This window comes from Schistocerca nitens, chromosome 3 (genome assembly GCF_023898315.1).
Source record: "Schistocerca nitens isolate TAMUIC-IGC-003100 chromosome 3, iqSchNite1.1, whole genome shotgun sequence".
Classification (NCBI taxonomy): domain Eukaryota; kingdom Metazoa; phylum Arthropoda; class Insecta; order Orthoptera; family Acrididae; genus Schistocerca; species Schistocerca nitens.
Genome location: NC_064616.1, coordinates 699,177,662 through 699,194,567, shown reverse-complemented (window position 1 = coordinate 699,194,567; position 16,906 = coordinate 699,177,662). Strand labels below are relative to the sequence as shown.

At 37.6% G+C, this 16,906-nt stretch overlaps 1 protein-coding gene across 2 annotated transcripts in view; it reads right to left on the bottom strand.

Moving 5' to 3' along the window:
* LOC126248672 (transcription initiation factor TFIID subunit 3) overlaps nt 1-16,906 on the bottom strand; it is a 324,519-nt gene that overhangs the window by 200,126 nt on the left and 107,487 nt on the right. For both annotated transcript variants that reach the window (XM_049949903.1, XM_049949904.1), the window contains exons 3-4: nt 8,593-8,743; nt 6,930-8,505 (exon numbers count right to left, since the gene is read on the bottom strand). In XM_049949903.1, the coding sequence (XP_049805860.1) occupies nt 6,930-8,505; nt 8,593-8,743 (1,727 nt within the window). The remainder of the gene's footprint in view (nt 1-6,929; nt 8,506-8,592; nt 8,744-16,906) is intronic.

Sequence of the window (16,906 nt, the reverse complement as noted above, 5' to 3'; positions counted from 1 at the left end):
TAGGGATTGTTTGTATTAGTGAATGTGCGCGAGCTAGTTCATTGTACATTCTATGGATATTATTGTCCACTTCCTGCTCACAACAGTCATACATCACATGATGTGTGTGAATGATTCACAAATGTTAAAAGTCAATGTCACTGTATTCCTGGGTACCACAGTAAATATCCCAGCAGTACTTTCCTAACTAAATTAATAATTTATTCCGATCGCAATACTCCAGTTACACACATTACTTCACAAAACATTACAACAAATGCAGACATGCATCCATTTCCCATCTTCACTTTCCATTGCATAACAAGCAATGGACTGACTAAAAGTTGAGCTCTTATGACATGGGAAGCACACTCACAACTAAACAATGGAAATTATGTTTGTAACTGCCATCAATTATAAAGATGTTTACTACATGAAATAGAGTATGCCTCGGTGATAAACTGCCAGACTATGGAAACTGAGGTCTCTGGTTCAATCACCAGGTTTTACCATGGAAATTAACTGAAATAACAATTAGCATTAATAAATCTATGACATAACAGAAATTTAGTAAGGGAAGTTCTGGAGAAGTATGTGCCGAGTAAGTGGATTAAGGATGGAGAAGACCCACCGTGGTTTAATAACAAAACTCAGAACACGTCGAGGTAGCAAAGACTGTTGCACTCCCTGTTCAAAAGAGAATGCACAAATGGTGACAAGAAAAAGTTGGTACAGATTCATGCCCATGTAAGAAAATCAATGCACAAAGTATACACCAATTACCATTGTCATATCTTAGCAAAAGATCTTGCCAAGAACCAGAGAAAATTGTGGTCCTATGTAAAATTGTTTAGCGGATCAAAGGCGAAGTTTTAAATTTCATGTTTAAGAAATCATCCATACTGCAGGATCATACAAACATACTGCCAACTGACCATCACAGAGACTCCCATATGGAGAACATAGTCACAGGCATCCCTGACACAGAGAAGCAATTGAAAGAGTTGATAACAAGTCGCCAGGTTCAGAGATGATCTCAATTTAGTCTTACAACGAGGACTCTACAGTGTTGGCCCCTTACTTAGCTTGTATTTATTGCAAATCTCTCACCCAGCACAAAGTCCCAAGTGAATAGTAAAATTTCCTTAAGACAGAAAAGCTTCTGTCTACAAAGCAGCACGGTTTGAGAAAGCGCCATTCATGTGAAACTCAGTTTGCCTTGATATCCTGCAAACAATAGGTGAAGGGCAACAGGTAGATTCCATATTCCTAGATTTCCAAAAGGCATTTGACACGCTGCCCCACTGCAGACTGTTAACGAAGGTACCAGTATACAGAATAGGTTCCCAGATAAGTAGGTGGCCTGAAGACTTCTCAAGTGATAAAACCTGACACGTTGTCCTCAATGGCGAGTGTTCATCAGAGACAATGGTATCATCAGAAGTGCTCCAGAGAAGTGTGACAGGACCATTATGATTCTCTGTATACATAAATGATCTGATGGACAGCAGATTGCGGCTGTTGCTGATGATGCTGTGGTGTACAGGGAAGGCGTCATCATTGAGTGACTGTAGGTGGATACAACATGGCGTAGACAAAATTTCTGGTTGGTGTCACAAACAACAGCTAGCTCTAAATGTACAAAAATGTAAGTTAATGCAGATGAGTATGAAACAAATTCTGTAATGTCTAAATACAGCATTAGTAGTGTTAGTAGGCTGATTATAGGCATAATACTGCAAAGTGATACAATATGGAACAAGCAGATAGGCGAACTGTCAATTTTGATTTATTGGGAGAATTTGAGGAAAGTGGGGTTCATCTGAAAGGAGACCGCATATAGAACATTACTGCAAGCCATTCCTGAGTACCACTTGGTGTGTGGAATCCCCACCAAGTCAGATTAAAGAAAGACATCATAAGCAATTCAGAGGCGGGCTGCTAGGTTTGTTACCAGTAGGTTTGATCAACAAGCAAGTACTATAGAGAGCTTCAGGAACTTACATGGGGAACCCTGGAGTGGAGACGACATTCTTTTCAAAGAAGGCTATTGAGAAAATTTACAGAACTGACATTTGATGCTGAATTGCAGCACTTGCAGGCCGTGTTCCGCATGAACGGTTACAACAACTGGCAGATAAAATGCGCCTTAAGTCCAAAGAAGCAGACACCACAGCCTTCCAAGGACAAAGACAAACCGGTTGCGACAGCGATTATACCATATGTCGGGAACACATCGGCATAGATCGGCAGAATACTCAGAAAATACGATGTCAAGTGCATGTTTCACCCTCCATCCAAAATGAAAACATTATTAGGATCAGTCAAGGACAACTTAGGCCTCCGGAAACAGGTTCCTCATTTGAACTTATACCGAAATGCAGCAAGCAAAGTGCAAGTCTACAGCCGTTTCCCACATTGCAATATCAGAGTGGACTAGGTCATGAGAAGATACTGTAAGTATAAATTACATTTTTGCAGCATCTTTTAACAGCACAAGGAATTAGTATTTCAAGTTGCAGTACTTCGGAGTGAGATAAAGGGGCAGCAGAGTTATTTTGAGTATCTCATTACATATTCTGTATTTTAAGCTTTACTCTTAGTGAAGGCCTGATCTTAAGCTCATTTTACATGAGCAACTATGGTCAAAGTCAACTACTTGTGGTGGGAGCATGTCAGTGCCTTCATGTTAATCGGCCACCTACATCATCACAAGTTGTTCAGTGATGTTAATGATCAACTGACCAAGCCAGGTGTAGAGTAGTAAAAAATTGTGCATGCTACAGACTGCGCATTCACAACATCTTCTGGGAACACTGGACGTTAACCTGATCTTGCTGCACACACTCATGTTATAGTACTGGGTTTTGTGCTTTTATGTCTTCATATTTATTTTTGTTTCTCTTGTTTTTGCGACATACTGCAAAAGTTGCATGTGAACATGATTTTCCTACTAGTGTTCCTTCGCAAAAAGAGATCACATATCTGAACGCATAAAGGTATTTAGGTATTCCAATACCTGGAGAAAGATTTTTATGTTTTAATATGTATATATCTTCTCAGGTAAGTAAATGCTGATGTTTTGAAATGTTTGGGTAACACTTCACTAGTTCTTTCAGTTCTCAGCAATGTGGGCATTTTATCATATGACCTTTGTCAAGAACGTCTACTATGAATTTTGCTTTGGTTTAATAAATTCTATCATCACTGCTAGTTCCTCAATGTTGTTACTATCTTTCAACTTTCTGTGAGAACAATAGTCCCTCATAACTTCACTTTCACCATTCAGGTGGCACAGTGCATGGTAGACAGTTCTCACAATGAATGCCATTTTGGCAGGTGACAATCAGTACAGGAAATAATATGTCTGTGGCACGACTGTTTACTCACTTGCCACAAGCAAGACAATAGAGACATTTGTGTAAAAGGGGCTTTACCAATTTCCATTGCAGTTTAGGTTTGTACTAACTACAAGATTATACACACCGTTTTTGATTTATCAGCAGCTACGTAAGTCCACACACGCTGTGATCAAATTCCATGTTGAAGCTTTTGAAGTATTATCAAATGATTACCAGTATTAAACATTTTTTCCCTCTACATCCATTAAACCTAGCCCCCCCCCCCCATCCCCACCCCAAATAACACAACAGGTCAGAGAAATACTTATACAGGGTGATCAAAATGTAAGGGTACACATGTTGTGGGTGTAATATATGCATCAAAATAAGCATAAAATGTTAAATAAAGTTTTTTTCTGAAATTGCTTGTTTTCTGATATATACTGTGAAGTAGGGATCACAAGTGCACCCCAAACACCAAAAATTACTTCTTTTCAGAACAACATTAAGGGATCTGAAATTAAACACAACTACATACTGTACATGTACCCCAGAACATGCTCATAATGACGCAGGCAAAGGCAACATGGCAAAAGCCTGCAACCATCCCATGATGTAATGCCTACCACAAATGACACTATGCATCATAACTCAGAAATAATGCAATTTCAGACAAACTTTATTTAACATTTTACTCTTATTTTCATGCATACATTAGACCCACAAACCATGTGTATTCACTTTTGAATCACCCTGTATAATACACATAGTTATAGCTTGTTCTAAATAATTTTGTAATTGACAAATGGCAGTAGTGTGGAGGAGCAGGAGTACTGCCAGTGGATGTGCAGCATGCCATGTGCCCATGAATTTGGCAAATTTAAGTGCACTATAAACAAGCAAAGTACTAATGTTACTGTTTGTCAGTGTTGATAGTAGGGAGTGTGGTAGTGGAGTCAGCAGCAAATGTAAAAGTATGGTGGGTGTGTGTGTGTGTAAGTATGGGAATTGTATATTTTAAAGTTAAATAACATTTATCGGATAAGTACTCAGTCACAGGCAGTAAAGGAGGTTGGGAAGCAATCAACCAATTATAACTTCTTTTTATACATTAAAATAAAAGTGATGAAAAGACCAACACCAAAGATTTCTGGAGTCTTGCTTCATCTTCATTTACAGTATTAGACACAAAATCGGTCAGTATTTGACTCTCCACGTTCCTTCAATCTAACTTTTGCATGGCTACAAGTTCCTCTGTGTCACCCAACAAGATCATATTTATGTGATCCCAGCCTTAGGTTGGAACATAATTGATCTTTATTCCTGCTCCCTGCTCACACAAACTAATCACTGTGTACCTACAAAACAGGGAACACAATATGCCCATTAGGCCACAGAAACCACTGCCATAAGATGATAGCTACCTCTTAAACATCAATCACAAAATTATTTCAATAAATGCATAGGGAAGTGGAGACACTTACCAGTCCTCAAGTTAGAGTTTTGTAAACACCAAGTTTGTACTCAAACAACAGTGGCCAACCCCACATGTGCAATGTAATATTTTTAATGTAAACCAATGAGCACAAATTGCCACAAGATTTTGGACACATTTTTATGGACTTTGCCTCGATGGTGCTTTCACACCAAGAATGCTCCAAGTGTGCTGAAACTTGCAAACTTCGAGTGTTATGCAAAGATCATCTGGCTTGGCCACCAATGTAAGTTGCAAGTATTTCCACAGCAACACTGCAAGGATAGGGCTGCTGTTAATCACAGAGTGAGGTAGTGCAGTGGTGAGACATTGGACTCTGATTTGGGAGGACAACAGTTCAAACCCCCATCCAGCAACCCAAATTTAGGTTTTGTGTGGTTTCCCTGAACTGCTGATGACAAATGCTGGGATGGTTCCTTTGAAATGTACATGGTTGATTTTATTTCCAATCCTTACCCGTATCGAGCCCTGTTTCAGAAAGTTTTACTTGACAGGGAAACTCTTTATACTAGTGCATACAGAGTAACAGACCCTCCCACCACCCCTCCCTCCAGTTGCTATCCAATTACTATTTACTATTCTAATTTCTAGAATTGTATGGTGACAAGACTAAGGATCACATTTGGACAATCTGCAATAAGGAGTAGAACGAACAATGCTGCCAGTTCAATGTGTCGTCTCTATGAGAGCTAAATTTTATGGAATGGAGGACACACAAAGTTATCATTAAGATAGTTGCTGAGTGACTCTCAAAGCTGTATCAATAATTCAGTTCCATTATGATTGCTTGTGTCAAATTCCAAGTTGCAATGCTATCTCATGGTGAGTTGCAGCATTACGATCCTTGAAGTTTCAACAACAGCAGTGTAGAAGGTCAAAGCCATAGCTTCATGGTAGGAAGTGACCTGGCTATGAAAATAACAGTATGTGTCTGACACTTGTCGGAAAAAGGCAGTGGAATAGCTAGGTAAAAATCAAGTTTCTTTGAGTCCTCCATTGTTTGTGGGCGAGAATTCATAAAATTTGGCCTGAATACCAAGATGCAGATTCCTGGTTGCTCCTCATAACAACATCCCAGAACAAAAAAGGGAAGATTTTGTATGAGGTTTCGGTCAGAAAATGGATCACAAACCTCAATCACCTGCCGTATTGTGCCCTAGCTGACTTCTGTTTGTTTCCTGAATTGATGTTGGCAATGAAAGAACACATTTACGATGCAGTTAAGGACATCCAAGAAAACTGTACTGCAGTACTAAATGCAATTCCAAAAGAGGACTAAAGTGTCTGTTTCAAAACACTTTTAAAATGATTTTAGCTGTGTACTGGCTCGGGGAGGGGGGAGGAGACTACTTTGAATAAATACAGCAATTTTGTGAACATAATCCACGAGAGTCCTAACAGAACTGGGACAAACAGTAGAATGTACCTTCAGAGATACATGTGTATGTCATTATCTGAAGTGAATTGCATGATTTTTAAACTAAAGCAACTCCAATATGAGCAACTGTGGTTTCAGTTTATGTCTAGTGGTAACAGAAAAAAAATAATAAAAACAACTAAGAATACATTAAAAAGACCCAGTAAATAAATGACAGACCTGAGAACTCAAAATGAAAATAGTTCATTTGAGATATTAGAAAATTCTGTTCTGTCATCTCATTTCGTACTTTCAGAAATTTAATATTTAACACTTTAGTAGTTCATAAGTTTCTGTATTAAGCAAAATGTGATTACCTGTTGCATGAATACACATCTAATAACTGAACAAAAAAAAAATTCCGTATGATGATTCTCCTACACTATATGATCTACAATTCTACAGACCTTATAATTTTACATTAAAAAATCATGACTGTTCCTTTATTTTCTTATAATGCTCATAATAATTACCATTTTAAAAGAACAGGTGCCTGTTTCTATATGAGCATGCACTGTGACAGATGGAGGCGACATTTTCTATTTAACATACATTCAAGTTGCTGCTATGTCATGCCAACAGTGGTAAATTCGACAAATTTCACTTAAAAGTCATACATGTATTTATGCATAAAAAACAGCCACACATGATGACAACACACTAAAATTGTTCTATGTTAGAAAGTGATTAACCTTACCTTTTCAAGGGTTTTCTTTATGATGTGACTAGATATCTGCACCTTTTCAGGAGAATCTGCTTTTACATTTGCTGGAACTGGACCTGAAGAAGAGAGACTTGAAGATCTTTCAGGAGTATTCGGTGATTCCTCTTCTGGCTCTTCAGCAGGAGGCTGCATAAGAAGTGGTGGTGGAAGGGGCAGATTGGGCATTGCAGGATGAGGTAAGTTTTTTCCAAGGGGGAGAGGAAACCTTGGGAAAAGTGGATGTCCTAGAGGAGGAGGAATAAGGCCTGGTGTTGGAGGAAAATGTGAAAAGAAAGGAAAAACTGGTGGCTGAACTATTTCACATGGTTCTTCCGCTTCGGGAGTTTTCGGTTTCTCTGAACTGTCTAAGTCCATCAATTCTATCTTTGGCTTCTTAGGACTGTGCAACTCTTTCTGAGATTTTGTTTTTGACTCTTTCTTTGTTTTTGATTTTTCTTTTTTCTTTTTCTTTTCTTTAACTTCTGGCATTTTTTCAGCTTTACGAGATGGTGTCGGAAGCTCAGGAGTCTTCGGGGTAGACGATGGAGTTCCAGGTGGTGAAAGATCATCGTCATACATGTATAGTTCATCCGAACCTGGCTGATGACTTGTTACAGATGCCAAACTGTTTCCCCTTGCCACATCATTCCCTGGTGTTGATAATTTACTGTGAGAACTATTATTGTCCTCATTAACAATCTCCATACCCTGCTGAATGACTGCATCAATACAGTCATCTATCTGGGCCATTCGTGCTTCTCTTTGCCGGCTGTTCATTTCCGATTCATCTATTATCAATCTTGGAGAACTTTCACGTGAATCTCTCATAACTGAATCTGCAGATTCAGTCCTATCAATTTTTTCTATCCTGTCAACCTTCTCTTCCTTGACTTTTGATATTTTTTTGAAAATGTTGAGTTTCTGTTTATCAGGTTCTGTTGACAATTTTCCTTCTATTATAGTTGGTTCCCTACTTTTTTCTGGTGAATTTAATTTAAGTTGTGGAAGTGTAGCAGTATGCACTTTTTCTGGTTTAGACAATTTTGCCACAGGTGACACATGTCTCATGATTTTCTGAGTGTCTGGAACAGCAGTTTTAATTGCAGATAATTTTGATACTGGAAGTTTGCCTGGTTTGTTAGATGAACTTGGACCTGCTAACTGCAAATTCTGTGACATTTTTACTGCTCCTGGTTTCAAGGCTTTCAGTTTAGAAAGTTCCTTCATACTGACTAATTTTTTAACTTTTGTTTCGTCACTGGCGTGTCCTTTGCCAGATTTAACAAGTTCTTTCACTCTGTGTTCCTTTTTATTTTCCTTGTCTGTTTTTTTAACAGCATCAACTGCTTTCTTCTGTGTAGCTTTTTTAGATTTCTTCTCACCTTTCACTTCTGGGGGTACCATGGGGTACGATGAAGGCTGAGGAGAATTGGAACGAGAATCAGAAGGTTGCAATGGCGTTCGTGATTCAGGAAGCTTTCCTTCCCGTGCAGGTGATAGAAATCCAGATGTTGTCATCATAACACTACTGATTTCTCGAAGAGGACGACCTTCTTCTTCCATCAACATTCTGTAGGATAAGAAAAACAAAAATTTTTGCAGTTTAGGAAACATAAAGCTAATGTCAACTTACACCAAAATTTATCTATTTACTTACCTCGTCCTCTTCAAAACAGGGTTCTCCAAGGAAACAGGGTCCCCTGGTCTTTTGAATACATTTGACTTTGGACTAGAGAGTGGTGATGTAGATCCCAAATTGTTTGAAGTGTCAACCGAAAGTGGGGACTGCTTCAATAAATATTCATCTTCTAAAATAACAGACAGACATTTTAAATTACTCTAACAAATAATATGATAAGTTAATCATGAATATTAGGTATTAACATGTGTGAGAAAACTGTCGAAACATAAATCAGTGACTACAACCACCAATAATTTTTCAGCACTTAGGTAACTAATGATTGGTTCTCAAAACATTTACAGCAACTTCTTGTGTATTACATGGTAATATATGATGTCTACCTAGATAATATACTCTGTACCTGTAAATGTTAAACTGCTCAGGTAAATTCCTAAATGTTGCTTTAGCAGATAGTGTAGGAAAGAAGTACATGCTATAGAGTAAGTCACCACCTACTGAGTTCTATATGCCAGTACTGGTACTGGGAAGGACAACCAAAACTGCCCTATTGTGACATAAATACACAGCAGACTGGATATTCTGTGACAACATATAATGTGTTACCCATGTGATCTCTTGGTTTGTGGCAACTCAGTCTAACAGCTTAGTGGTTACTTACTCACAAGCTTGTACACTGAAGGAAAAATATCCCAACACCAAGAAATAATTAATGTAAAGTAATGAAATTTTGGGACTACCTTTGTCTAAGTAACATATTTAAAGGATTAACATTGCAAGATCACAGGTAATGCAAGAGTGAGATAAGCCATTGGAAATGTGAAATGCTGGTATATTAATAACCAGTGTACCTGCCAGGATGTTGAATGCAAGCATGCAAATGTGCATGCATTGTATTGTACGGTGCTAGACGTTAGTTTTTAGGATAGAGTTCTCTGTTTGTTGCACTCAGTCAGTCAATACAGAGATTGTTAACAATGGTTGTGGATGACACTGGAGTTGTAACCTAATGATGTCTTGTACATGCTCAACTGGAGACAGGTCTGGTGATGAAGCAGGCCAAAGCAATGTGTCAACACACTTAAGAGCATGTTGGGTTACAATAGCAGTATGTGGGTGAGCAGCACAACAGGTCAAATCATCAGACGAATGTACAAATTTGCAGTCAGGCTACATGGGATAACCACAAGAGAGTTCCCACTGTTATACGAAATCACACCTCGGACCATAACTCCAATGTAGGTGCAGCTTATCTAGGCCACAGACAAGTTGTCTGCAGGTGTCCATCTAACCACCTCCTAACCAACACACAGCCGTCAATCGCACCACGACAGAATCAGCTTTCATCAGAAAACACAACAGGCCTCCACTCTACCCTTAAATGAGCTCTTGCTTGACACCAATTAAGTCACAAACAGCAGTAGTTTGGGTTGTGTGGAATGCGTGCTACACGGAGTCTGGTTCAGAGCTGTCCTTGGAGTAACTGATTTGTAACAGTTCATTGTGACACTGTGCTGCCAACAGCTGCTGCAGATCAGTGCAATGCACCACAGCCATACACCAAATGTGACAGTGTCCCCTCTCAGTATTGCCAAGTGGCTGTCCTGTGTCCCGTCTTTTTGTGACTGTACCTTTCTGTAACCACTGCTGCCAGCAATCTTGTACATTGGCTACATTCCTGACAAGTCTTTCTACAATATCTCAGAAGGAAAATCCAGGGTCTCATATCCCTATTACATAACCTTGTTCAAACGTGGTGAGGGGTTGATAATGTCACTTTGTCATCTTAAAGACATTAATGACTAACATCAACTCACTAAATCCAATCTCAATGGTAACTAATGCTCATGACTGATACAGCACATATTTAAAGCACTACTAGCATGACTCTCATGTGACTAGTGTAAAATCTGAATAGACTTCATCTTTCAGATACAGAAAAATAGCTACCAACTTGCATTTATATTGCACAACTAACTCTTGGTGCTCGGAATTCTTCCCCATCAGTATATATAACATCAGTTGTCCTCATCCTCATTTTGATAAAGTAAATCTTATCAGTTGCAGGGCTGGAGTAGTGGTAGTCGATGGAGAACGGAAAACATTAAACATATCACAAAGTTCGCAAAACCAATGTTTTTGTAAAGTTTCATTTTTACGCACTCCTATGCTGCAACATTGTAATCAGAAATCATTTTCATACAGAAAAAATAAAATTATGTAACTTTCCTATCTGTAAATAAGCTACACAGAGTCTTAATTCTTAAGGAAATCTTTGCCTACATAACTGCATTTCTATTTTATTTCCTCTTCACAGCTGCTCAATTTTTTATTTAAATGCTGCATCTGTTTGAAGGTACATTTGAAGCACCTACATCCTAGGAAAAAGAAAGAAGTAAGACTAGGGTTTAGTATTCTGTCAACAATTAAGTCATTAGAGGCCAAGCACATGCTCAGATTGGGGAAGGAAACCCACCAAGCCTGGCATTTGACGTAAGTGATTTATGGGAATCATGGAAAACCTGAATCTGGATGGCAAGATAGAATTCTGAAATGTCGTCCTCTGGGATATGAATCCAGCATGTTAACACCGTCACCTCCCTCAGTTTATATCCTCTTTATGGGATATCTCATGAAATTAGAAGATCAAAACTCTGCTTCAGGAATCAGTTCACTTTGATAAGAAAGCTAGTGTCTACCATGTAAAGCTTTACATTTGAATTGTTGTTAGTAGCCTACAGAAAATTCTCCAACATTTGAACAATGAATTCTGACAAGTTTTAATATGCTGCTTCACCACACTTAGCAATAGCTAGTGTTTCACTTTGTTCCATTACTCATGCAGCTTCATTACCTTTTTTTGAATCCTTCACGCTGTCTGATATCAACAAATACATGACAAGTGCATAAATATCTAACATTATGCACCACAAGTCAATTTAATGAAAAAAAAAAGAGAAAAAACAATTCTGTGGTGTCATTACAATTACAAGATACACCAGTAATGTGTGACAAAAGTAAGCATCTAAACCAATGCCCTCTACCCACTTTTTTTTCACTGACTCAAATATTGGGCCCAATTCATCCTTCTTTTCGACTGAGTAACACATTTACTTATTAGCAGAATGCCCCAAAATATATGGTATCTCTCATCCACCATGCATCATGTTGCAAACATAAGCAAATGTCACAGGAAAGTTACCTGATTAATTACAAAATGCCAAATATGGTCAAATTCCTCAACTTTTTATGAAGTTCCTCCTGAAGAAACATTCTGTTTGCATTTATTCATGAAAAGCACACACAATACTATTCAATATTCCACTAAAATAATCACCACAGAGAATCTGATCACAAATACTCTATGCAATCACAGTAAACCCATCTTTCTACAACATGCTGTGTTGAATTTAAAAGGTGCCAAACACAGTCAATCAGTCTTAATCTGCTTATGAAAGAAAATGCAGCTCCCATGATAACAATATTAAATTCAAATTTCATTATCACACAGAAAGGATGTCAAATTAATATGGAAGAAGTTCATTACTACAAATAAATTAAAACAAATATTACTAATGCTAGGTGACATCTTTCCTCAGTGATGGACGTACTATGATCGACTTGTAGACTTATGATCGACTTGTAGACTTATAATCTGGAGATAAGTAAGAGTGGCACATGTTACATTTGTGTGTATTTATAAGATTCTTTAAAGAAATTGTTATATGTATTAAGATAACAAATACATCATAAACTGCTTGAACATATAACGGAAGCTAACACATAGTCTCTAAGCATGTTTCAACACATAGGAATACTGACAGAAAAGCAAAAGGAAGTATTCTGAAGACAAGGTACAGTCTATTATTTAAGAGCAACTTTGTCTCTTAAGAGTAAACCTAGCAATCTAACAATGAGGTGGCACCATGTATATTATAAGGGACCCAGTTTGATTCCCGAGACACAATGTTTTAAAGAAGTTTTCACGTGTTTGTTTTAAGTGAAGTACAGTGCAAATATCTTATATTACTTAATTACTTACTCAGTTCTTTGCTTGTTCCATTGACCATAATTGCGATCACTCACTGTGAAGTGGAATTTGACAGTTAGTTTACAAATCTGGGATATGGACTGCATGCGCAAGTATAGGCATAGCTGGCACAGTAACAAAGTTTAACATGATAATTACAGTTCCATATAAACATAATTTGATGTAAAATGGGAAATGTTTCAAATGTTTTTTACTTCAGTGACAAGTAAAAAAAAAAAAAAAAAAAAAATCACACTACTAAGGATATTACCAAACTTTAAAGAACATTCATCAGATTCCAAGACTGTAGTTCTCTTTTTTTTTCATTCATTTGAAGTCTGAAGAGTATGGTCTGATATTGGTATAAATGGGGAACCTGAACAGATGAGCATCAGTTATTGTTCAATTTAGAAGTCTCTGGCTAGTATACAGGGTGTTTCAAAATGAATATAGGTGTTTTAAGGCTTTGTAGCATTTATTACATTCAACTTATGGTTGTAAGTAATACAGCAAATGAAAAAGCAACTCAGTTTTTCTTGTAAGTGTTCAATGTGAGCACCATTTGGCATACATCAAGTTCATAAGAGAGTTCTTTCCAAACCTTGATCAGTGTGTCTGAAGTAATAGTTGCAACAATGCTGTTTATATAGTCTGATATATTAGCTGGTAATGGAGGCACATACACATAATCCTTTATGATCCCTCAAAGGTAAACAACGCATGGCATTGGGCCGTGTGTAAATGTGGAGGTCATGCAAAACAAGCTCTGTCATCTGGCCCCTTGCAGCCAATCCAACAGTCTGGTACGTCACCGTTTAAGCAATCACATACTAAATTATGCCAGTGAGGTGGCACACCATCTCGCTACCAAATAAAGTTCTGTGGTTCAGTTTCTTCCATTTGAGGAAAAAACCACAGTTCTAGCTTATCAAGATAAGAAACACGAGTTACAGTTGCTGCACCGAAAAAAAAGAAAGGCCCACTGACTTTCCACCAGGATATGACACAAAAAACATTCAATTTAGGGAAGTCTTGTTGCCACTGTACCACCTAGTGGGGATTTGCTGACCTTCACATATTACACATTTACTTCAGTGAAATGATCCCGGAAATCTTCGTCAGCAGCAATATTTTGTTTCCAAAGTTGACATGTACCCATTGTTTGTAGGCTCTGAAGCTTGTAACAATTGCAAATGATGAGGATATAAGATGAACATAAACAAAAGCAAAACAAGGATAATGGAATGTAGTCAAATAAAAACAGCTGATGTTGAGAATATCAGATTAGGAAATGAGACACGTAAAGTAGTAAATGAGTTTTGCTGTTTCTGAAGCAAAATAACTGATGAAGGTTGAGGTAGGGAGAATATAAAATGTACACTGGCACCAGCAGGGAAAACCTTTCTGAAGAAGAGAAATTTGTTAACATGGAGTATAGAGTTAAGTGTCAAGAAGTCCTTGAAAGTGTTTGTGTGGAGTGTAGCCACGTATGGAAGTGAAACATGGACAATAAACAGTTTACACGAGAAGAGAATAGAAGCTTCTGAAATGTGGTGCTACACAAAAATGCTGAAAATTAGATGGGTACATCATGTTCCTAATGAGGAGATACTGAATAGAATTGGGGAGAAGTGAAATTTGAGGCACAACCTGACTATAAACAAGGGATTGGTTGGTAGGACAGATCATAAGGCATCAAGGGATCACCAATTTAGTACTGGAGGGAAGTGTGGGGGGTAAAAATCGTAGAGGGAGACCAAGAGATGAATACAGTATGCAGATTCAGAGGGATGTAGGTTGCAGTAGTTACTCGAAGATGAAGAGGCTTGCACAGGATAGAGTAGCATGGAGAGCTGCATCATACCCATCTTTGGATTGAGGACCACCACCACCACCACCACCACCACCACCACCACCAACAACAACAACAACAACAACTATGTAGCTGTATGCACCTCCTTAAAAGTCTCCCACACAGACATCACCGGAAATGGTAATACAAGCCTAAGCCTTCTGAACTAATTTCTTGGGACTATGCTTGAAAGACTGTCACTTGTTCAACATGTTCTTCAGTCACTTTAGGTCATTACAGACTCTTTCCTTTGCACACAGGTATACAAAAAAAATTGAGTTGCTCTTTCATTTGACATATTATTTATAACTGTGTAATAAATTCTACAAAGCCTTACAACCCATATATACATTTTGACAAACTCTGGATTTCAGGAATACATGCTCACACATGGAATATGACTTCTTGCAGGGCACATCACTGGCAACACCTAGAAGGTTTGGGAATGAAGCAATTGGGGACAGAATTTGCATGTAGACTACACATATCTTACTGTCAACACTACGTACTAACCTATAGTACTTTCTATAATATAAAATATTAAGTGTCAATTTAAATAACTTAAGTTTCACAATGTTATTGATTGTATTTATTTATTCTACATATGTATTTTCAGTATCATCCCAAACAAACAGGGATGATTCAAAATGACTGAGATGTAAGAATGATGCACCTTCACTCTGCCAGTTTATACTACACAGTTGCAGACCATCACAAATACTGTAACATTACAGTAACAACTGATGTTTTCCTTCCACCTATAAGCAGAACTTACAAATGACATTGACCTAATGAAAGTTTATTTACTAATCTGTTAATCCAGTATGAGCATTCTTTACATAATCAAAGTTACCAGATACTGGAAAGTTCCCTGTACCTACTAGGATAAGAGCTACAAACCTAAAATTACACAACTGGTTAATCAACAACTTACATAATTAAGCTAGCCTGTATTTTTAGTGCAATATAAAACTTGAAAAATTTCATTCAAGCTTCACAAATATCAATAATAGTAAATAGATATTGAAAATTGGTGCAACTCAGTACATTATAAACATGATCACAAATAACATGTTAAGTTTTATTTCATCTATAATAACACCACCATTTGTCCTTTTATGGTTTACAATAAAAAAAGGCCTTGGTTTAACATCATGTCAATAACAAGGTAATTGGAGACAGGATATTTCTTGGGATATGGTATAGATTGATGGGAGGGATTAGCCACGTCCTTTTCAAAGAAATTACCCTAGCACTCACATTAGTCGGTTCAGTGAAACTAAAAGAAAACTCAAACACTAACAACTGTGCGAACATGCTCTATTTATGTTTAATAGTCCCTCACTGAAATGTGTATTAGTAAAAATAAACTTTAAACAAAAAAAATACGAAATTCTCTGCACCTCAAAATTCATGCTTTCATTTGTTTAGTCGTAAGTAGTATAAAGCTGCAAAACATGCTTCTAGGTAAGGTCTGTTTTTAAACTACCATACCTCAACACATGATTAGGTGACAGGAAGTAGCTGCCAGTTCACCGTAATTTAGTCATGAGACATGTAACTTGACAATATTGTGTTTATAGTATATTTACATGGTCAAAATTCACAGTCGGCTCTGTGATTTCTCTGGGCCAGACAAAAGTGCTTAAACATAGGCCGGCAGTTCTATCAGTTCTCATATGTAAGAATTTTAACAACTAAGAGTGAAACATTTAATTAATCAAGTTGAAGTGAATGTGATATTACATAAGAACTAGTGTTTCGTTTTCAGATTTGTCAATTAACATTTCATTTATTAAAGTAATGTTTGACAATATGCATGAAGCTTAGCTGGAAAAAATAAAACCTTGCCCGCAGGAACTAAAATTATCACCTGGCAATCTATAACTCCTACAATAATCTGAAATGAAAGTGAAAGATTCATTCTGGAAACAATCCTCAGGCCGTCGTTAAGTCACGTGTGGTCCTTCTTGTCAGGAGTGACAGTACAGAAATGAATGCAGGAGAACTTCTTTGAAGTTTTGAAAATAGGAAAGACATACTGGCAAAAATTAAGCTGTGACAACATATCAATGATCATGCCTGGGTAGCTCAGTTGATAAAGACCACTGCCATCAAAAGGCAAGGTCCTGAGTTCAACTCTTGGTCTGACAAATTGTTTTAATCGGCAAGAAGGTTTCATCATGTTTCTCTGCGGCACTTAAAGAACAGACTGAGCACATGCCAGCACAATTGAAACTGGTTTTCCTACTTGAACAATGAATCAAAACTACAAGCAACGCAATGATAGAGAAAGGAAAGAAGCAGTATATTTTATGCAGGTGATGCCCCACAGCTAGTAAATACACTACCTAACAAAAAAAGGTGAAGCACCCAAGAGGAGGGGAATGTTGCGGGGGAAATGAAATGAAGTTTCACAGTTTGAGGTAGTGCATAATATTGTTTCAGTG